The sequence below is a fragment of the Alexandromys fortis genome, unplaced genomic scaffold (assembly GCF_014885135.2).
Source record: "Alexandromys fortis isolate MF-2015 unplaced genomic scaffold, M_Fortis_MF-2015_v1.1 scaffold_21, whole genome shotgun sequence".
Lineage (NCBI taxonomy): Eukaryota > Metazoa > Chordata > Mammalia > Rodentia > Cricetidae > Alexandromys > Alexandromys fortis.
The window spans coordinates 1,167,333-1,190,901 of NW_026067905.1; the positions used below are offsets into that span (position 1 = coordinate 1,167,333).

Genomic DNA, 23,569 nt, shown 5'->3' on the forward strand with positions numbered 1-23,569 from the left:
TAGCTTTGATGCCTGTCCTGGAACTAGCTCTTGTAGACCAGGCTGGCCTCAAACTCACAGAGATCCACCTGCCTCTGCCTCCCAAGTGCTGGGATTAAAGGCGTGTGCCACCACCGCCCAGCAATTACATAGAATTGTATTTAAGGTTAATAGGCAAATAAATTAATTTGTCTGTTCTATTAGTTACTTTTCTCATTACCGAGGTCAAACACCTCATAAGAGGCAACTTCACAGAATAAAAGGCTTGTGTTTGCTCATTGTTTAAGGATACCATCCATTGTGGCAGAGAAGGCACTCAGGAATAGCTCTCAGCTATGGCCACAAAAATGTCAAGCCGCTTGGTCACATCTGGACAATTCAAAGTTAGAGTGCAGATAGGCATTAGGTCTAGATGGTAATGCCTCAAGACATGCCCCATCTGACACATTTCCTCCAGCAAGTCTCCTCTCCCTAAGGCTTCCCAAGCCTCCCCAAATAGTGCCACGGAACCAAACACAAAGGGGTTATTTTCCACTCAAACTACATGAAGCACAGAGGAAAAAATATCATTGGAAATAGTGGTTGATTGTGGCAGAAAGCCCAGCAGACAGTGTGCATCTGATTCTCCCCTAGGTGAGTAGTAATAAGGTCACTTGCTACTTTAAAATTCCTTTAGCATCTTAAGTGGATAACTTTTCCTCTCAACTGTGACAAAAATATTCAAGTTCCCCAGCATCTTTTTTTTTCTTTCTTCCTTAAACATTAGAGATTTTCTTTTACACCAAACTGGAAATTTTCTAATGCAAATCAATTCCTGAAAGAAGGCAGTGAGAGCTAAGCAGAGCAGGTCCTATAATTCTGCCTTTGAGGCTGGCTCTGCCTCAGCACCATCTGATGTGGGATTCCCCTCAGTATGCTGCGAATACCATTGGTTAATAAAGAATCGGCTTTGGGCCTATTGCAGCACAGAATAGGGCAAGGTGGGAATTTCAAACAGGGATAGAGGAGAGAGTAGGTGGAGTCAGAACGATACCAGGTAGCTGCCAAGGAGAAAGACACCCGCACGCGCCAGTACCGGTAAACCACGAGCCCCATGATAAAATATAAAATAATAGAAATGGGTTAATTTAAGATGTAAGAGCTATACATACATATAGTTTCTGGGTGATTATTTCAGGTCTGGGCAGCCAGGAACAAACAAGCATCTTCCTACTACAACCATCAGCACTATCCCCTCCAACCTCGTGTGTGAGAGTCTGACTGACGGTTTGTCTGCCCAGCCCACTGAAAGTTGTGGGCTAATTATTTTTAAAATTTAATAACAAACACAGGTCACTTTTTGTGAAATAACATCACAAAAACTGTGATGGTGAACATTGTCAAGTTGACAGCATCCAGAATCACCCAGAGACAAGCACCTAGGCACACCTACCTGGCAGGGATGGAGGTGGGCAGATCCATCTTGAATGTGAGTGGTATTGTAATGGGTCTTTTTCTGTCCCACCAGCCAGCTCCCAAATGATGACATGGAGACTTCTTATTAATTATAAAATTAAAAATTCTTGGCCTATAGCTTAGGCTTATTCTTAACTAGCTCTTACAACTCAAATTTATCCATCTATATTCATCTATGTTCTATCACGTTCTATTACTTCTCTTCCATCTAGCACCTCCTAATTTCCCTCCACATCTCCTTGTTTCTCCTACATGCCTAGATTCCTCTTCCTTTCTCTCCCCAGAAATCCTGCCTATACCGCCTACCTAACTATTGGACATTCGGCTTTTTATTATACCAATCACAGCAAATATATATCCCACAACATTTCCTCTTTTGTCTAAATGAAAAGGAAAGGTTTTACATCTAGCATAATAAAACTATGTATAGTAAGAGCAATTATCAGGTAAGAATGATATTCATAATGTCTAGTTGATTTGTATTTGGCAAATTTGAAGAAAGTGCTGTATTATTTATCCTATCTTAGTGAGTCTAAAGTTTTATACCTAAATCACGTTTTATTATAACTTGTATTACCACCCTAAAATATTTTTTATATGTTAAAATATCTTAGATACATAACTAAAAGTTTTATGTTTCCCAATCTTAAAAAACATTACAGCACTTATGTAAGTTTCTTTTTGAATTTGGTAACAGGAAAACTTACTATAATTATCTCATCTTCAAATCCATTAATGATCCAAGAAGGATATGATCTTACCTGAGTGAACTGAAGTGCAGAGAAAGCAACTTCCAAAGATTTAGAAATGACAGAGACAGCTAGCTGCCTGGGCAGTCACCCAGGGTCTCTCTGCAACTTTGGGGTATCCATATTCAGCCTACATGCCTAATATATCTGACAGATTTTCAAGGACTATCCTACCTTCTCTTGGCAGAGTTTGACACAAAGTCCCAGCAACACATAATCACACAGTGTGCAAATATTCCCCACCAGGGCGTCATCACATGGGCTGAGCCCTCGGGGCAGTGAGCGGAGCATTCATCTCTCTGCTTCCAGGCTGCAGGTGGAGTGGTGCAATGGGATCCCACAAACCCCTGCGGCATGATGGACTGGACTTTAACTGTGACCCGGAACAAACCCTTCCTTCCTTTGCTTTTCTCAGAGCAGTGGGGCAAGTCACTAAAGCAGCAACTTCCTGTTTGTTTTGTTTTTTTTTTTTTTTCAAACTTACCCTTAATATACATACATTTGATCTCTTACCCAAACACATTGCAGTTAAGAGTTTAAGACATGCTACCATGTGGCCTATACTATTTCTTTCATTGAACGTTCTTTTCATACTTGAAACATGGATGAAGAATATCAGTTTCATCTATATTTTAGGGAAATAATACAATGACTAATTCTTTTTATATTTGGCATAAAGTTTGTTACTCTAAATACTTTTTAGCCTAAGTTCAGGACAGATTGGGAGAACTTGCTGTTTGCCCTACATCTGAAATAGGAGTGAGCAGGGAAGAGTTCCCTCTAAACACTGATGTAATCTGCTCACACTTGGATCACCACCGGGGATGAAAATAGACGTTCTGTTTTCAACAACTGCAACATAATTAACTCTGAGACTCGGTTTTAACCCGGCTACTGAATCGACAGGATTGCAGTCTGCTGAGCTTTGCTTGGGGCTGTTGGCAGTCTACGATTTGAAATAATTGAAGGTGAGATGAAATGAGTGTATAATTAGTCCTTCGTATTGAATGCAGCCAGTGAGACATACCCTATCACCGCCTCCTCTTTGCTATTTTCTCTGCTCCATGCACAGTCACGGTGGCAGGTATGGAATAGACCAGCGAAAGGAATCAAGAACTATTCATGATGGGAGCTTCGGGTTGCCTGATTTTATGTCGCCCCAACACTTCTGGGTCTTCCCTAGGTCTTCTTTCTCTTTCTTCTCCCCATTTTTGTTCATTCTTTCTTTATCTACAGGTGCGTGATGAGTTGGAGACTTGGTGTGGTGATGTTGGTGGGGGAGGGGTAAATCTGAAAGAGCAGCCTAACCACAGGCCGTCTTGATGGGTGTGTGCTCAAACCGTGAGCAGATGCAAGCCTTCCTTCTGTGAATTTGCATCTTGTGAGGTGTTTGACCACAATAATGAGAAAAATAACTAAAATCAATAAATTAATTTGCCCATTTACCTTAAGTAAGATTATAATTCTAACCCTGTGTGTATATATACCTGTGCATGAGTTTACCTATTACCTAAGACAAATGCAGGTTTTGGATTCAACTAAAATAGCTACTTACGTTTCCTGTACCTACCCTGTCATGAGCTGCAACTTATGTCTGCCACAAAAAAAGCCATAGTGGGGCAGGTGTTAACAAGTCTTTTAAATATATCTCTTCATGCCCCAAACAGCAAAACCAATAGCCACAAACCCCTACAGTAGTCAGAAAAGCCTCAAGCGTGTCCACAGATAGACCTCAGTGGGCACAACTCACCCCTTATACTCTACATGGGCCATTTTGAGAGCCGTGACATTTCTACATTTCCATGAGGAAAATATAAAATGCTGCAAGAACTGAAGGGACAAGAAGTGGCCAAGGTTGAGCAAGGGCAGCTGTGGACCTCTGGGGGCAGCAGACACCACAGCTAATGAGGAGTCAGAAGCCTGGTCTCCAGAGGAAGAGCCCTTAGCTCCAGCTCCTCAGGTACCATCTCATCAGATACCAGCCCCGGGTCTGAGGACAAGAGCAGATAGCATCACTGTGTTAGAGACACTGATTGGGAGATAGCAGAAAGATCTGATAAGGTCCACAGAGAGAGGAGGAGGGCCTCCTGGGAGTAAAGCTGGTTCAGCAGGGGTCAAAAACAGTGGGTCTCAGCCTTCCCAAAGCTGCCACCCTTTAATGGAGTCCTCACCTATAATCTCTATGTATGTATCTAAAGAACATGATTAGTGTCCAGCCCTAAAATTATTATCATTGCTGCTTTATAACTATAATTTTGCTACTGTTAAGAATCATAAGGCAAATGCCTGTGTTTTCCAATGACATTAGGCGACCCCTGTGAAAGGGTCATTTAACCCAAAGGGGTCAAGAACCACTGTTTTAGCAACATTAAAATGTGTGAATTAGCAAACTTTAGGTGTGTATCTTTTTCTTCTCTCTTGCTAGCCATAGAAACAGGAACACTGATGAAGGCAATTTTGTGTGTGTGTGTGTGGACTTCTTTGTATATACTTGTGTGTTTTCATTCTTGCTATTAGTGTGTATGCAAGATAGGAATCAATGTGTTAACAGAGGCAGACTCTGAATGGCAGGTGTGTTTGGTGGTTGCTATTCTTCCTTCATTTATATATTTATAGCATGTCTATCATGTATGTCATCTACATATACATCAATCTGTTTCTTCATCATCATTCAACATGTATTTATTACATAATACTGTCAAGTATACTCCTTTGTACTTAATTTTATAGCCTAATTTTCTACCATTAAATGAGTTTGCTTTTGTAAACAGTAAGAAGTAATTAAATGCTATTAAAGAATAAATGGGTCTCCTTCACTCCTAGTAGGGTGTGCATGGCACCTACCTTTCCCTGTCAGTTTTCAGCCAGGGTTTGGAAGCAGTTTCTGTTTCTAGAGTGTATGCTTTTAGTCAAGCTTTTCAGAAGTCAGTCTGCGGAGCAGCTGGGTTCCCACGCAAACATTTCATTCACAAGTTTGGACGTACTATGTTGCGATTACATACAAACCCCATGCTGGTTCTGTTTTGATCTACAGAAGGAGCGAAAGCCTGTGGAGGGACGGGACACTTGAGTATTTGCAGTCAAACCCCAGTGGATGAGAAAGGCTGATGGGAAAGTGAGAGTCAAGACTGGTGGTTGACTCTGCTTCCAATGTAGTGGGCTCTGTGCACAGGACATTGTAACTCCACAGAAGATGGAGTTCCTTTACCCCCAGGTGATGGACACCCTCATGGGTGGGTGGGGTGGGGAACCCCCTAGAAGTTGTTTTGGTCATACATGTCTTACAAACAGTAGGACAGTCCATGTGTTCTTCTACCACTTGCAAACACACTCTTCAGTAACCTGAAGGATTTATTAGGGATCATGTCATGGTGATTTTATATTAAATATTCTCATCAAGACAGTTTCCCCACTAGGTTGCCTTTGAGTTAGAATAGCCAGGATTCAGCCCGCTAAGGCCAGAGATAGTGATCATAGCAAGGCTATAAATTCTCAAATCCCACCCCCAGTGATATACTTCCCCCAGCAAGGCTCTGCTTCCTAAAGGTTCCATGACCTCCCCAAACAGCACCACCAACTGGAGACAACACCATGCTGCAATATATGGGCCTGTAGGGACATTTCTCATCCAAACCTCCACATCCGCTTACATTTTCAGTCCAAGTTGAGTCTATGTCACACACAAAAAAGGAAATTCAACTGATTTCCTAACTTTTCAGCTGAAAAATAATGAGAGGCTATAAACATATAATAAAACTAAAACACCATGTAATTTAGATTTGTGATGTTTTGTTGGCAAAAAGGCTTTCATTTACATAATGCTGCGATAATGAAGGGCGTCATTATGTAAGTGAATGTGGTACCCAGAATAAATGAACACTATTAAAAATACTCAGTGCAAGAATAGTTCAATTAATTACTTTAGAGCAAGCGTGGCACAGCTAAGTTTTTTTTTTTTGGTTGTAAAATAGAAATGTTAAATTTTATAATATTCAGAGAGGTTTCATTCTCTTATCAAATTCCACTTATATTTTGCCTTTTCACCTTTGATATTGGAGAGGTTCTTGGATACTCTTGTTCTTCTGTGAGTTTTACCTTTACATTAAAGACTTATTTTTATTTTATGTGTGTTTGGTATTTCTGGAGACCAGAAGAGGATGCTGGATCCTCTGGGACTAGAGTCATAGATGGTTGTGAGCTACCATGTGGGTGCTAGGAATTGAACCCCGGTCCTCTGCAAAACAGAAAGTACTCTTAATCGCTGAACCATCTCTCCAATCCAAAGGTTTATTTTTTAATTATGTATGTGCTGGAGAGGGTGGGGGTAATGTACACATGAATGCAGCTCTCTGCATAGCCCAGAATACAGCATAAGATTGCTTGGAGGTGACGTTACAAGCCTTTGTGAGGTGGTCATTGAGCCTCCCAACATGCGTTCTGGGATTCAGTTCTCTTCAAGAACAACAGTTGCTCCTAACCACTGAGCAATCCCTCCAGTTCCGGAATGAGTTTCTTATGGATTATACACATTTTGCCACTGCTACTCACCCCTTACCTATTATTCTGCCTTGTAGTTTCTGGTTATTCACTGGAAGCTGTAAGATTAGCCACATGTTTGAATATTGACTGACAGAAAGAATGGAATATGAGCTATGAAGAGTTACTGGTTTGTGTTGGGTAATCCGTGTCTAAAATGATATGGCAGCCTTGTCCTGCTGAGGGAGTGGAGGGTAAGGGTGACTCTCTGCTAATTTCTAGCCTGGCTCCTCAGAGGTGACATTTCTGCAGGAGTCTTGTAGGTCTGAGCCCCATGGCTTGGTCTTGCAAGGAGAGAAGAAAGGACAACTAATTGCTTTGTGTCCTTTCTGGAACGCTGCATGTGAGAGCCTGCCTGGTCCTCCCAGGAGTCCTCTTCATGAGGTGCTTTGTCACCCCCCTCTTAATTAGACGGGGCCGTGGAGTGTGACGAGATGAAGTCACTGGTATGATGTCACATCTTCTGTGTAGAAGGGGCACATGTTGTCCTCTTGAAGTAGATTCCCCATCGCCAGATGTCACATTGAACCCACCATGCATGTTAAACATATAGATACTCAGATGGCAGAACAAATACACACACATACACGTTTTATGTCAAGAGGGTCATAAGCCTTTTTTACTTCAATGATGGCATTCAGGTTGGAGAGATGACTCAGTGGTTCGGAGCTCTTGCTGCTCTGGTAGAGGACTCATTTTGATTCCCAGGACTCAAATCACGGCTCACAACCATCTATAACTCCATTCGCAGGCGATTTGGCACCCTCCTCTGACGCCCAATAGGGACCGGGCATACACTAGTGCACATACATGTGTGTAGGTAAATACTCATACATGTAAAATAAAATTAATAAACCCTTTTTGAAAAAATGTTGGCATCTGCCGGATTACAGCACACCTCCTTTAACGGTATGCTGCAAAGAGAAGCTGTTTCTAAGGGTTACTCTGGCTTTATTTTATATGGACAAGCAAAGCCATAAGGATGACTGCTGCTCTGGGGCCAGCAAAGAGAGAAGCCAGACGAGGACAGGACCAGAACAAAGCAAGCACCGTTTCCCCCCTCCTGGAAAAAGAGATTCTTTGTTCTAAGCAGTTCCTGAGCTTAAAACAGGTTGTATGATTTCTTAGAAAATTTGGTATTTCCAGAAATTAGCATAATCTGTTTACAAGAAACTGAGCTAGCATTTAATGAGACTTGGAGGTAAAGCTGCCATTTGGTACCTAAATATTCATTTTTTAATTCTAGGCTGGGGACGAATTTGCATTAAAAACAAAACAAAATTCAAAAGCCCCCCAAACAAACAAGCAAACAAGAAAAACAGTGATAGAAAATGGTGTTCGATGAACAGGGAGACAGTCAGAATATCTCCTGGAGTGCTATTCCTGAGGAAGGAAAAGGCATAGGCATTTTTCCTTCCTTTTGTATCATGCTTTCAAATAAATGAAGTGCACGCTGTGATAAGGGTAGGCGTTCGGAGCATTCGACAACCACCTTCCAAACCCCTGCGCTTTGTAAACCACAATACTGAGCTGCGAGACAGAGACAAGAAGAAAGGACATTAGCAATCCAGTAAGACAGGGGGATGAAGGTGATAGTTACATGACCAAGTGGGAAGAACCTTGAAAATCAAGTGATCAGAGAACACAGAGTGAGACACCCAAGCCTGAAGCGTTCCTACAGTTGTGGCTGTGTGCAGAGTCCTGAGGAATCATGGGAGCTGGTAGGGGAGGTAGAAGAAGCAGCGAGTGCCTGCTGAAGTCTGAGAAAGGCCAGGTACAGTGACTGGAGGAGCAAGAGCAGACAGCCAGCTACTGCTGGCCCGAAGTGCCGGAGACGTGGACATCATGAAGGGCTTGACTGCCCAGATGGCTTGGACTCCAGGAAGTTGTCCAGAAGACGAACTTTTTCTGTTCTTCCCTTTTTCCATGTTCATGTGTGGGGGTGAGGGTGCATATGTGTCTGTACATATATTTTTGCATGTGAGAACACACATGTATGTGGATACACATGTATGCAAAGGTCCAGTGCCCATGTCAGGAATCATCCTTGATCACTCTTCCACCTTATTCTATGAGGCAGGGCCTCTCAATCAAAGCCAGAGCTAATGGATATGGCTAGTCCTGCTAGTCAGCTTGCTGTAGGGAGCCCCTCTCCACCTTCCTGGGCAATGTCTACTACCCAAGCACGAAGGTTATGAGTCCATGCCTCCACATCCAGCATTCATGTAGGTCCTGGGGATCTAATTCACTTATAAGGGGAACCCTTCAATGATCGAACCACCACCTCTCCCAGCCCTAAAGATTGCATTTTAGGTGTTAGGTAAAACACGCCTCCCACCTCAAAGGGAAAAAGAGGCAGTTTATTCTTGAGGCACAAATGAGCAACCATGACTCAGGAACATAGACTCAGATTGCCCACAAAGACAAGCTCAGCTGTAGAGAAGTTCAGTGAGGTGGTATTAGCTATAGAACAAAGAAAACCGTGAGTCAAGACATTCACAAAATACATCTGCAGGCCCACAGCTAGGCAGGTTCCGGGAGAACAGCAAGACTGCGCTGGGCCTCAGCCACTATCTGATGATATTTTTAGCTTTTGTATTGGTGGGAGCAGAACAGTCTGCTAAGAATACACTTTAAAGATTTTAATAGCTATAAGGATGTTAGGTCAGACATATGAGTGCTGACATGAGGTTGAAAAAAAAAGATGGCTTTAAATCTGCAACATTCTAATTCCCCATAGCATGAAATTCTGATAAGCTCATACAGGAGACTTTTGGTTTTGTTCATTTGTTTTCAATCAGGAAAGACTTGGGCAAGTGACCACATGGGGATCAGGATCAGTGAAAATAAACCTGGGTAGAGATAAAGACGATATCGAGGATGCTGGGTCCTAGAGAAAGTGAGGGGGTGAGTCTCAAGTCACACGTGAATGGGTGCCAGTCAGTAGGACAGTGGGATGTAGCTTCCTCCACCCCCCACACAAAAAAAATACCTCGCAGTACAACCGAACACTTCCCTGAATCTAGATCCCAGCTAAGTGAGAAGCTGCCCGTCACAGTTAGTGCCTCCCCACCCACCCCAGCATCCCCAACAATAGGTGCCATTCCCCTTCACAGAGCTATAGCAGGACTTGAATAAAACAACGTTCCCAAGCAAGGACCTTGGTGTGTGCAAGTGTGTTGTACATGTGTAGTATATGATGTTGTAATATGACCGGCAGGGCTGCGTCCCCAGCACCCCGGCCGCCTGGCTAGGTTATGCCCCGAAATAACAACACACAAATTGTATTCTTTTAAACACTGCTTGGCCCATTATATCTAGCCTCTTCTTGGCTAATTCTCACACCTGGACTAGCCCATTTCTAATAAGGTGTGTAGCATCCCAAGGTGTGCTTACCGGGAAGATTCTAGCCTACGTCCATCCTGGGTCAGAGCTTCATCACATGTGCCTCAGAGAGCAGAGCTATCGCGTCTGCCTGGGAGAGGGGAGCATGGCGTCTTTGAGCTCACTTCCTCTTCCAGCATTCTGTTCTGTTTACTCCACCCACCTATGTTTTAACCTATCAGGGCCAAGCAGTTTCTTTATTGCTTAACCAATGAAATCAACAGATTGATATATGACACTCCCACACCAATATGCACATGTGTGGCCACAGGAACACACATGTGTGAGCACACAGGTGCCAGGGGAGGGCATAAGTTGTCTCCTTTAGTCACTCTCTTCTTTATCCCCAGAGGCTCTCTACCTGAACCGGAAACTAGTGTTTCAGCTGGACTAGTAGCCAGTGAGCTCCAAGGTTCCTTCAGCCCCTGCTCCCCAAGACATCACTGGGGTGACAACCATGTGGGACCACACCTGGCTTGTTTCTGTGAATGATGGGAATTCAAACTTAGGTCCTCATTCATGTACAGCCAGTGTTCTTAGCTGCTGAGCCATCTCTCCAGACTCCTACGGAAATCTGTTGACTATCTCTGTAATTTAATTGTCACTCTTTATCCTAGATTGTCACTAATGTTATCAATAAACAAAAACCCAGGCTGGCTTGACAGTCACAGAGATCCACCTGCCTCTGCCTCCCAAGGGATGGGAGCAAAGACGTGCGTTTCTATGCCCACTCACAAGTCTTTATTTTGGAAGCAATCAATTCTTTGCTTACTGGATTGTGGCTGTTTATTTTACAGTGTTTTTTATGGCTCTGGGTCTTACAGATGTTGCCCTTGTGTTTTCTTCTGACTTTATTTAGAGGCCATCATCCCATCAGGAGTTTAATTTTCTGAACAGTGTGGGGCAAACATTTATCTTAGCTTTTATTGTTGATTAGCTGGCAGTTGTGGTACAATGTACAGGATACCTAGTCTTGTGTAAGCTGGTTTGAAATGTCCCTCATCAGCTAGGGCATCATTACATGTGGAGAGGGGCTTCCTCAAAGTGTCCTCAACACCCTCGAATGTGGAGAGTTCCCCACAGTCAGGCACTCAGTTTTGGCACTGACAAGATGCCTCCCGGAGCCCGGGCCCCATCCACCAGCACTCCTTCACCCAATGTTGTCCTGAATACAAGCACTGATTTGATTTACAGCTTTCAATGAAATTTAGCCTCATCTTCTCAACGGAATTCTACCTTAAAAACGATAGTGGCATTCACCTGGGACCATGCTGGATTTACACGTGGGCGGTGCTTTGAATAGGCATGCCCCCACAGTCTCATGTATTTGAATGTTTGGTCCCTATGGAGTGGCTCTGTTAGGAGATGTGGCCTTGCTGGAGGAAGTGTGTCATTGTGGAGCTAGGCTTTGAGGTCTCATATATGCTCAAGCCATGCCCTGTGTGACAGTTCATTTCCTGTTGCCTGTGGATCAACATGCAAAACTCTCAGCGGGTCCTTCTCTATGTCCTGCTATGATCATAATGGACTGAGCCTCTGAAACTGTAAGCCAGCCCCAGTTAAATGTTGTCCTTTATAAGAGTTGCCATGGTCATGCTCTCTTTTCACAGAAACAGAAAGCCTACCTAAGACAACATGTATTTGGGAAAGATTTTTATTTTGACTATCCATTTTATTTTTTTTTGCATAATCATGTATTTATTTATTTTTTTATTTTTATTTATTTATTAAAGATTTCTGCCTCCTCCCCACCACCGCCTCCCATTTCCCTCCCCCTCCCCCAATCAAGTCCCCATCCCTCATCAGCCCGAAGAGCAATCAGGGTTCCCTGACCTATGGAAAGTCCAAGGACCACCCACCTCCATCAAGGTCTAGTAAGGTGAGCATCCAAACTGCCTAGGCTCCCACAAAGCCAGTACGTGCAGTAGGATCAAAAACCCATTGCCATTGTTCTTGAGATCTCAGTAGTCCTCATTGTCCACTATGTTCAGCGAGTCCGGTTTTATTCCATGATTTTTCAGACCCAGGCCAGCTGGCCTGGTGAGTTCCCGAAAGAACATCCCCATTGTCTCAGTGTGTGGGTGCACCCCTCGCTGTCCTGAGTTCCTTGCTCATGCTCTCTCTCCTTCTGCTCCTGATTTGGACCTTGGGATTTCAGTCTGGTACCCCTGGACCCAGCAATACCACTCTTGGGAATATACCCAAGAGATGCCCTATCATACAACAAAAGTATATGCTCAACTATGTTCATAGCAGCATTGTTTTTAATAGCCAAACCTGGAAACAACCTAGATGCCCTTCAATGGAAGAATGGATGAAGAAAGTATGGAATATATACATATTAGAGTACTACTCAGCGGTAAAAAACAATTCTTGAATTTTGCATGCAAATGGATGGAAATAGAAAACAGTATCCTGAGTGAGGTAAGCCAGACTTAAAAAGAGGAACATGGGATGTACTCACTCATATTTGGTTTCTATTCATAAATAAAGGACATTGAGCCTATAATTCGTGATCCTAGAGAAGCTAAATAAGAAGGTGAACCCAAAGAAAAACATATTTTTCTGAATATTGACTATCCATTTTAATGTCTCTGTAAAATATCACATTAAGCTTGTTTCAGGTTATTCGAGGATTGTATTGCCATAGCAAATTAAATATTTTTATTATATTTTAAAAATACCACTGTGTAGTAAGATGAACTCACATCTCTGTTGGCTCCAATAAATATTTCAGTTGGCTTGGCTATATACACTTCGTGGATGGAGACTGACAGACTTCCTCTCGCGAACACCTTGTAAGAGTTCTCTTCCTCAGTGTGGATGTCTTTTATAGTTGAGTTCTCATTGAAATACCTTCGGATAACAGTGTGGCTTGTATAGCAGTTGCTTGTTTATACTGAGTTCTCTTTTGTAACAAAATGTAAAGGCACTTTTAGAAGGCTTCTATTTTATTATTTTAAAAATGTTCCCTTTTAAACTAAAGACTCACTATGAAGGTGTGGAGATTTTGTTTGTTTGTGTGTGTGTATGTTTGAGACAGGGTCTCTGTAGCTTTGTAGCCTGTCCTGGAACTAGCTGTAGACCAGGCTGGCCTTGAATTCATAGAGATCTGCCTGCCTCTGCCTCCCAAGTGCTGGGATTAAAGGTATGTGCCACCCACCACCTGGCTTGGCATGGGGATTTTTAATATCTATGGTTTTATATCTATGTACACATATGCATAATAATGCACATTCATACATGGATACACACATGTATACATATGCATGCATATACATGCATAGCATGCATACATGCGTTCATATATTTGAACATGTACAATGCATACATGCATAAACATTCATACATAATACACATATACATAAAATAATATATGCTTATTGTATGTATACACATATACATACATGTTTAAATACATACATACAGCTTTATCATCTTATCATCTTGTTATTGACATAAAGTTTTCTTGGTCTTGTGAATTTGATCAGCACATTATTTTATAAATTTTAGGGGATTTAAAAATTAAAATATTCAGTTTTATAAAAAAAATAATGCATGCACACAGCTTTTAAAAATCAAACAGAGCAATAAAGCTTAAGGAAAAACGCAGCTGTCTTAGCCTAAGCCCTCCCTACCCCCTCAAGTCATGTTTCAAGAAATCAATTCCTTCCAACGTCTCTGGCTGACATTTTTCTTCTTTGATTTGAAAGCAGCACGCTTAATTACAGATTTAAAATTTCTAATGTATCTATTGATTTCTTGTGGGAAAATAAGGATTGATCTCTGTTCTCCTGGCCTGCACAGCAGCCCTGTCCTGCACATTGTGCTTTGCTGACCTGATTTAGATCAGTGCCTAGCCTGGTAGCTGCAGAAACATGCTTCACTAGGCAAACACCCCAGCACACTGTTTTCATCCTGCCCAACTTTAAACTTTGCCTAGGTCTTACAGAGCCCCTCTACGCAGTGCTGGTTCTTACTGGAGCCCTAGCAATTTCCTTGCAACTGCCACACACTTTGGTCTGCTAGGAAATCATGGGTGTGGAAGACAACATTCACCTGGGAGTGTGAGCTTTTGCTCAGCACCATGTGATGGATGGATGGCTTTCAAGGTGACCTTTCAGCTCTTTGCTGGAGTGTCCCTTTGCCAAAACTCCTCTGTCACTATATGTTTAATCACCAACCATTCTCATTACCTAAATATTCTCCTTTTATAGCACTCCCGTCTGGATACAATCACAATGAATCTTTTTGAACAGACTAATATAGATGTCAAAGCATTTCTTTCTGCTCCACTAATGCTCCTGATTTCTTTTGTTTTTGAGGTCCAGGTTGTCTCTCAGTGCCCACTAGCCTTGGCTCTCTGCTCCTAGGATCTGCTAAAGGTGGTCTTTACTCCGGTGGAGAGTGCTGCCCTCTCAGTTTCTTTCGGCTAGCTCCCAGGAGTCATTTCATGCAATTTCATGTAGATCTTTGTTCTTGTGCTGGTTGAGGTAAATGTCATCATTCCTTTGGGCATGTAAGCCTGGCTGTGCAGATGTGTCACAGGGTGGCGCCAGTGTCCCTCAGGCTAAGCACACATCTGCCTGGACCTATTACCTCCTCACCGGTGCACAGAGATGACAGAATACGACTTTAGGGACTGACCCACTCGTGTGGCCCTAGGACCCACGGTCAGATTGAAGCTGGTCCCCTTGTGTGCCCCTAGCACCCACAGTCAGACTGATGCTAGCCCCCTGTGTGGCCCTAGCACCCACAGTCAGATCGCTGACTTTGCCGATGGTTCTAGATGCTCTCTTCCTTGGTGTCTCCACAGGACACCAGCACCTTTAACACACTGCTCTGCACATTACTTCTTGCTTTGACTTTTCTAAGGCTGGTTTTCTGTTTTCTGTGGGCAACTCATACCGAGAGAGTTCCCCGGGAAGTCTGGCAACTCACAGAGGTTCCCCAAAAGTCTGGTAACTCCTGAGGTTTCCTTCAAAGTCTGGCAATTCCAGGGGGCGGTCCTCAACACTGTGCTTCCCTTTTTGCTTTCAGTGTAGATTTGGACTTTTCAGGACAGTTTTTTCTCTCACTCCTGGAGACTTGCTGGAGGAAGACAGAAAGGGAGCCTTTTTCTTTCTTGGTCTTGTTCAGTTTGTAATCCTATAGCCAGCAGCCTGTTAAACAAATAATTTAATATTCTCATTAATTGAAACCTGGCCTCCATCCCACGCCAGCGCTTTAGATTCTAATCCCCTCCAGTGTCTAGTCACTTGTCAGCTCTGCTGTAAATAGTTTAGAGCCATTTCCCTTTCATGGTAGCTGTCTCATTTCCATGGCAAAAATCGCTTTCCACTCCCAGCAATTTGGTTGATAATTTCCTCTGCTGAGGGCCTGAGTCCACAAGTTTTATTTCGCTTTTCTGTTATTTTATCTATACTTCTGCTAACTGTCTTGCTCATTTGGAGATTATGATGGAATTTTCTGGTGAGGCATGACTTTATTACTCAAACTTCCAAATATCTCAGTGTTTTCATTAAATAACAATTTAATTTTCACTGTTTTAAAGTTTTCTTTGCTTTTGAGACAAGGGCTCTTGATATGTAGCCCAGGATAGCCTGGAATTCTCTGTGTATTCCCAGCTGGCTTCAGACTCAAGCAGCCCTCCTTTCTTGGCTTTGAATACTCAGCTTACAGGCATGAGCAAACTATATCGGTTTTATCTCCATTTAATTTTTAATATATGATACACAGCTCTTCTGAGCTAGATTATAAAATGCAAAGGATTAATTAGAGTAGTTCATGTCTTCAGTGAGTATATACTCTTAATGGATACATTGATTCTTATTGAGAAATTGAGCAATCTTTTTACTATTTTTAATTATTATTGCTATTGTTCTATGTTTATTTATTTATGTATTCATTGGTTATGCATGTTCAACGAGGCGCATGTGCCACAGTCAATTCTTTCTTTCCACCATGTCGCTTCCCGGATTGAACTCTGGTTTTCAGACTCAGTGGTTAGCACCTATACCCACTGAGCAATCTCTTCCACTGTGTTGTGCTTCCCAAGAAACAGTCTCCAGCTCAGGCTGGCCTAGAACTTACTATGTGGCCTAGGTTAGTATCCAAATTATGGCGTTCCTCCTCCTTCAGACCACCTGGTGCTGGGATTCCAGGCCTAAGCCACCACAGAAGCCAAGGAAGTCCTTTAAAAGGTTAGGTGAGACTAAGGAATTGGCTGTGAATGTTTAGATTGAATTTCCATGAGTCTGGAGAGCATCTCTGGGGCAGTGAATGGACAAGGGAATCTAAATGCGTGAGGCAAATGTGTGCTGGTGCACACCGAGCCTACAGACCAGTGGCTGGGATTCTAATAGAATTTTATAACAAATAAGTAAAATTCAAAACCAACACTGTTAAACTATTGATCATTAAATATTGACTACATCAGCTAGACAGCAAATAACTAGAGTTGAATTGGGTTCTCTTTTTAAAAATTACATTTTATTTACTTACTTTGTCTTTGTGTGTGTGTGTGTGTGTGTGTGTCTGTCTGTCTGTCTGTCTGTCTGAATGTGTGGCATGTGCTTGTGGAGGCCGGAGGACAACTTGTGTTTCTATCTCTGCATCATGTGATTTCTGGGAATTTAACTCCAGTTGTCAGGCTTGGCGGTGGCGCCTTTCCCTGCTGAACCATCCCACTGGCTCTGAATTGAGTTCTTAATTAAGGTTACTACTGGAAGAATGGGATAATGAGAAATCCCAAAATATAAATACAGATAACATGAAGAAAATTAAGGCTGTAGTAAATTCAAGATGATGCTCATTTTCAAAGTTGAAAGTCAAAGAGAATGACAGTCCCCATCCGAAGTAATCAGTTTGGAGATAGAAGTCAAACCAGATGTTCTGGTGTTATGGACATTATGGACATCTCCTGTGATTCCCCATGACAATGCACCCAACTATCTATACAGATAATCGGTTCCCCAGGGGAGCAGAATTCTGGGGAATGGGAGCCACTGTATAGTAAATCAGAAAGATTGTGGAAGGAGATTGGTGGCATATGAGAGACAGAATGTAACTCTCAGGGTGGGTGTATCAAGAAGAATTGCTTTTTTAATTAAATTCTAGCCTGTTGTAGTGATCAATTCACATGTATCCACACAGCAAGACTGCACTGTACATTTAGAATAAACACATTTTGTACTGCCAAACACTGGTCAATAAAGCCAATGGAGCAGTTCCTGTGTCTAGAAGCCAGAGGGACTGGTTCCCTAGAGGTGGGGAAGGGGAAGGCGAGAGTCAGAAAATCCACCTCAGAGCACGAGCCTCTGGGGAGAGGCACAGAGCTGGTCCTGAGGTGCTGAGGATAAGAGAATGCAGTCAGGGATGCAGAATGAGACATCGACGGACAGGTGGAGGCAGCTTACATCCAGCTCACCTTCATTCACATAAGTTCTCTTGATTGCTGTGAAAACATTCCTGGAATGAGCATCCTCGGGAAGGGTTTGCTCCTCATAGTGGAATCAGCGTGGCAACAAAGAGAGATGGATGCTGGGATTGCTTGCTTTCCCTCTCTTATTCAGCCAGTGGCCTAAATCCATGAACTAGCGTTGCCCACATTCAGGGTGAGTCTTCCCTGCTTACACAAACCTTTCTGGAAACACCTTCATCAATACGTACAGAAGTGTGTTTACATGCTGACTATAAACCCATCCAAACTGACAACGATGATTACCCATTGCCTCTTCTAAGTGAGTGCATTTCACAGACTCAGAGTGATGGATGTAAAAGCCCACCAGTGGTCCAGAGCTCCAGATGGTGGGGTACCAGCGAACTCTGTAGATTATTCGAGCCAAAGTACAGGACAGTTCAGTTAGGTCCTCTGTGTGTTGTTTCTATGTCATTAGGAAGGCATGTGTGATTTTAGGGAGGGCAAAGATATGGGCAGGCAAGACAAGACGTGGTAGCACTGCCGAGGTGAGCCAGAGTCCCGAGGTGGGAATTTGTGCGAGAGAGGATGGCAGCCCTCTAGAGAATGATTGGCTGTGCTTCCTTAGATTGCTTTATGGCAGTGATTCTTCGCCTGTGAGAACTGAATATCAGATATCTTGCATATCAGATATTAACACTATGACTCATAACTGTAGCAAAATTACAGCTATAAAGTAGTAAGAAAAATAATTCTACGGCTGGGGATCACTACAACATGAGGAACTGTGTTAAAGAGTCACAGCATTAGGAAGGCTGAGAACCACTGCTCTAAGGTAAGTGACTACCTGGAAACACTCTCTTCACTTCTCCCTTGGCTGGTGCCTTGGGGAAGCGGTTCACGCGGCTTCTGGGTCAAGGACATGTGGAGTCGGAGAGGTCGTCCTTCTGGGCTTTAGCAGCGTTCCTTCTGTTCTTGGTAGATAAAGAACCATGATTGTCACAGTGCTTTGAAATTGTGTTCACCGTGAATGTCGCATGTGTGCAAGCCTGATTTGCCTCTACCAGCTGTGGCTTCACCCTGTTCACAGATGCTGCTGCTCCACCCACAGAGAACCTGAGAAGGACATCTGAGCTCCTAAGAAGTCCCAAACTACTTCATCACACTTCTCTGCTTACTTTCCTTTCTACCCCTCCCCTCTCCTCCTCTTCCTTCCCTCCTGCCCCTTGCTTTTCGTGTTTACTAACCCCGCATCCTCAGTGTCTTATCTGGGCTCCCAGCTGCTAGCCTCTTACTTCCTAATTGTATCTCCTCGACCTTTGGCAGCCAGGCAGTGTGGTGCACACTGTAAGCAGTCACTGGGGCAGGAAGGGTTCCCCACCACACGGTGACACGAAGATCAATGTGTTGGAGATATGGAAGATATTTTACAATATGCCACATTTCCAGCCACAGTCAGAACCACGCCCATCTTCCACGTTCCAAGAACAGCTAGCCTTCCTAATTTTGCAGCACTTTGTGGGCTCCTGCCTAGGACCTTGTAGCTTCCTTTATGCTCCTTGTCTCTTCTTGTTTCCCTAGCAACATCTCTTGAAGAGTTATGCATTCTCTAGCTTTCTCTGACATCACTCTCTCCTCCAAATATTACTGATTTGTTTTTGCCTTCTGCATTCTAAGGTACTTTGTAGATCTATCGAGTGTGGCTTTTGGAATATTTGTTTTGTTTGTTACACTGCTGCTTCCTTAACCAGACTTGAATTTCTTGACTTAAAACACAGCATTTTGATATGAGGGTTTGTGCCTTGTCTTACTGTAACATGTCATGCCGTGTTCATCTCATGTCGCTGAGAGGTCTGCCCCTTTCGAAAGGACAACAGAGGAATGGATCTGGGAGAGAGGGAAGGTTGGGAGAGGAGCTGGGAGAAGTGGAAGGAGGGAAAACTGTAGTCAGGATGTAGTATATGAGAGAAGAGTAAATAAATTTTTTTAAAAAAGAGGCATTCACCTGAGACAATGGCTTGGTGAAGTAAGGAGTGCAAATATGAGGACCCAAGTTTAAATTTCCAGAACCCACATACAACTGGGAACACTAGCAGGCATCCATAATCCCAGAGCTCCATCGTGAGATGAGGAACAGAGACAAGAGGATTCCTAGAAGCTTTGGGCGTTGCTGGCTTGGCTTACACAATGGGAAACAACAAAACCGAGAAAAGCTATCTCAAAATCAAGGTGGAAGGTGAGGACCAACACCTGAGGTTGCCCTCTGACCCCCACAATGTACAGTATGCCCATAGACACATGCTCATGCAAGGTTAATAAAAGGTTAAATGAGGTCACAAACATGCTATTAATTGTCTTTCTCTCATGTCTGGCATATAGGAGGTCTTCTATACATTTTAGTTGCAATCATTTGAATCAGAGATTCTCCCTACAGGTGGTTCTGGATGAGCAGAGACAAGCAGAATTCAGAATTCACCAGAGAGGGATGTGGGCAGCTCTCTGCATGGAGCTACAACAGTAACAGGCCTCAGTTTTCCTGTGTACCTACAGTTAGAGCATTGGCCAACTAAAGACTTATTGAACATGGGATTTTGATGGGAAAAGTTGTCTTACAAGTGATTCTTTTTAATCTTCTGGTGAGGAAACCAGTTTTGTTTTTGCCACTAACACCACCCTAATCAGCAGTCTTGACAAAGCCACAAATCTTAAGTCACTTTCCATTCCAGGCGATAACAAAATACACAGTTGATGTTGGCCTAGGAGAACTTCATTAAGGAATGTTGATGGGTTCTTGGTAGGAGTATTTGATGAGCTGGGGTATCTGATGAAGTTTCAGGCGAAGTGTTGTGTGTGTGTTCTGTTTGATAACTTCAACCATCAGAGGACAGGGTGACTGGGCTTTGATGTGTCTGTGTTTCTTAGGTCTGATTGAGTCTTTTATTTTCCATAGGTTTCAAAACCTGCTCTGGTCCAGAAAGACATTTGTGGACAACATGAAGATCTATAACCATAGCTATATCTACATGCCTGCTTTTTCTATGAAGACAGGAACAGAGCCGTCTCTCCGTGTATATTACACACTGAAAGATGTTGGTGCCAATCAAACAGTGCTTTTTGCTAACCCTAACTTTCTGCGGAGCATTGGAAAGTTCTGGAAGAGCAGGGGAATCCATGCCAAGCGCCTGTCTACAGGACTGTTTCTGGTCAGCGCAGCCTTAGGCCTCTGTGAAGAGGTGGCCATCTACGGCTTCTGGCCCTTCTCCGCAAATATGCACGAGGAGCCCATTAGTCACCACTACTACGACAATGTCTTGCCCTACTCGGGCTTCCACGCCATGCCTGAGGAATTTCTCCAACTCTGGTACCTTCACAAAATTGGTGCGCTGAGGATGCAGCTAGACCCATGTGAGGAGCCATCACTTGAGCCCACTTCCTAGGGACCAGAAGAAGAAAGAACTGGGCTGGGGAATATTTTTGCTAGGTTTTCTATATGACTTCCAAAAGGAGTGGCCAAAGTGTGTCATGGATTGGCATGACAGGAACCAAACAAAAACCCAAGCAAAACTTGGCCTTTGACGTTAGCTTGGCCAACACTAAGAAGTAAATGTTCTGGGGGAAGATTTTATAGTGTGTCCTGGATTTACAACTGGGATCCCAAGGAGGTGATTCCGGCAGATGACGTGTCTGTGGTTCAGATCTAGAAGACGAGATTCAAGGAGCAGATGAAGTCTGATTGCTAAGGCCGAGGGGCTCATCATGGCAGCATGTGGGAGATGCCGGGGATACTGCTGACAGTCAATATGCCGTGGCATCGCAGTCATTTTAAAAGACCTGTCTTATTGAGACTGGCGTTAGAACTGTAGGTTTTTTAAAAATTATTATTTATTTTTGTCCTGTTTAGGGCTGTGGGTGGGTGATGGGGTAGACTTACAAAATCTTTCCTGCTGATTTTTGTGATTCGTTAAAACAAGTCTATGTTGGCTAAAGTCCCCTCCGCTAGTACAGTTTTAAGTAAGAATTGCTTCTTGCCTCTTTGGTTAGGTCTATTTAGTATGAAGCTGTGTTGACTTTAGACTGGTTACAGCCACCAGGCCATGACTCAGCTCTGACAGATACATGAGAATAATCTTTTATTACTTTGATTTATAATCTAGATAACAGGAGATGCTTCCTCGTCCCAGATGCTGAGAGAGAAGCTCAACTTTAGGTCCCTGTTACATCAACCCATAGACTCCGATGCTGGTATTTTCCCCAAATCACTCTGCACACAATTGCTTTATTCACTTGTAAAGGGGCAAAAGTGTCTTCATTTAACGAGAGGTGAAGTAAGAACTTAGTCTCTGAGGCCGACAGACCAGGAGGCAGGGCCCTTTTCTCTTTAACGTGAATATTTTCCTTTAAGGTAACTCATGCGTACTTACACATGAATATTCCCTTTCAAGATGATGTGTGTGCGTGTACACATGAGTATAAACACATGTGCTCGGACACACTATACAAAGTAATCAAAGACTATTCTCATGTCACTGTTGAAACCGAGCATGCGTGGCCTGGAGTGTATAACCAGCGTGGAAGCGCTGCAGAGACGTCGTGTGGAATCCATTTCATGTTGACATAAGTTGAGCTGGCATAGCAGTTACTGTCTGTTTGCATGCCAGCACAGGGTGCAAGGTTTACCCTCAAAAACATAATCCAGGATGAGAACTGCTGTCTTATTCATTCTGCCTCCCCCACCTCCCAAATCTCATGAATGCACCTTGTGCTGAGCATAGTGACCAGGGACCTGGTTCATGCAAATGAGCAGGTAGGAACCACTAGCTCTGTATTTTCTGTGTCAGGTGCGGCTGCTTGTGCAGCTTGGTACAGCTGCTTTGACACAAGGGAACTCCACAGCCAAATGCGTCTACTGTAAGTAAGGGACACGCAGAGACATCTTATGTGGTTGTTAGGCTCCAAGGAGCTGTGAAAACTCACGTTTATTCTTTCAAGTGTTGTCATGTTTAGGTAAAACTGACCCACAAGCTCTACTTCACCTTGAAGGTATGAACTTAGTATATTGACCACGTCTGTGAAAAGAGGCTTTACAATGAACGCTAATTTACAAGTTATCAAAGTTATGGAAGAGTTGCACGTTGCCAAATGTGATCAAATATCCAGGTTACTCTAGAAATTAGCATCATGAACAGAGACGGGTTGTGCTGATGTTTAGAGAATGAAAGGTTTGGGAAGTTCACCACCGTGCAGGCTGGCCTGGTGTTTCCATCTTGTGTGGTAGCATCAGCCTGTCAGGAAGGCAGTGTTAAATGTGTTAGTCCTGACTGTACAACACTTAATATAATCCCTGTTTTGAGGGACTAGTATTTAATAATTACCTAAGAAAAAATGAATTTCTACCAATAGACTTTATTAAAAGTATAAAAGGCCTAGAAAAACAACACATACAAAGATTAATTAAATGTGCATTCAGGTGAATGCATTTCAGAATTAGTCAGAATCTAAGCAAGAAGCTCATAAAATCCACACATCCCAGTTCATGGAGAAGGCTATTTGGGAGTTTGAACGCTCGCTGCAGGTCCTGGAGCAGGTCCACGTAGGAGTCGTGGGTTTCGTCTACAAGCTGTAAAGCTAGTCTACCTGGCATCTGAACTGCAGAGCAGAAATGGTCAACACCGTCAGGTAGAGCTGTGCTTTCACCCACGATGACTGCCCTTCCCTCCCAGGGGCCATAAGCAACACCTGGGGACATTTTCTTGTTATGACCAGGAATGCTAGCTGCTTGCAGTGGGAATAGCCGTGGACGGTGGTCCAGCAGCAATGGGTCAGCCACTTGCCGTAGAGAATGGCCCAGAGACGGTAGTGGTGTGGGAATTGAGAAACCCCAGGTTAGGCCAAAAGAAAAGCTTGTTTGTGCCATTTGCCCTTTAGGACACAGGTGTAATGTTCATGGCATGAACAGCATTGCTGCAACCTTCTATTATTTTATAGTGACAATTCATAGGTGCATATGTCATAATACGTAACTTTATGTGTGTTTGATTAGATGATG

General features: G+C 43.2%; 1 protein-coding gene across 1 annotated transcript in view; it reads left to right on the plus strand.

Moving 5' to 3' along the window:
* Positions 1 to 20,980, plus strand: part of St8sia1 (ST8 alpha-N-acetyl-neuraminide alpha-2,8-sialyltransferase 1) — a 129,649-nt gene extending 108,669 nt beyond the window's left edge. The window contains exon 5 of the mRNA XM_050135296.1: positions 20,474 to 20,980. Coding sequence (XP_049991253.1) covers positions 20,474 to 20,960 — 487 coding nt within the window. The 3' untranslated portion in view covers positions 20,961 to 20,980. The remainder of the gene's footprint in view (positions 1 to 20,473) is intronic.
* The last annotated feature ends 2,589 nt before the right edge of the window (positions 20,981 to 23,569 follow it).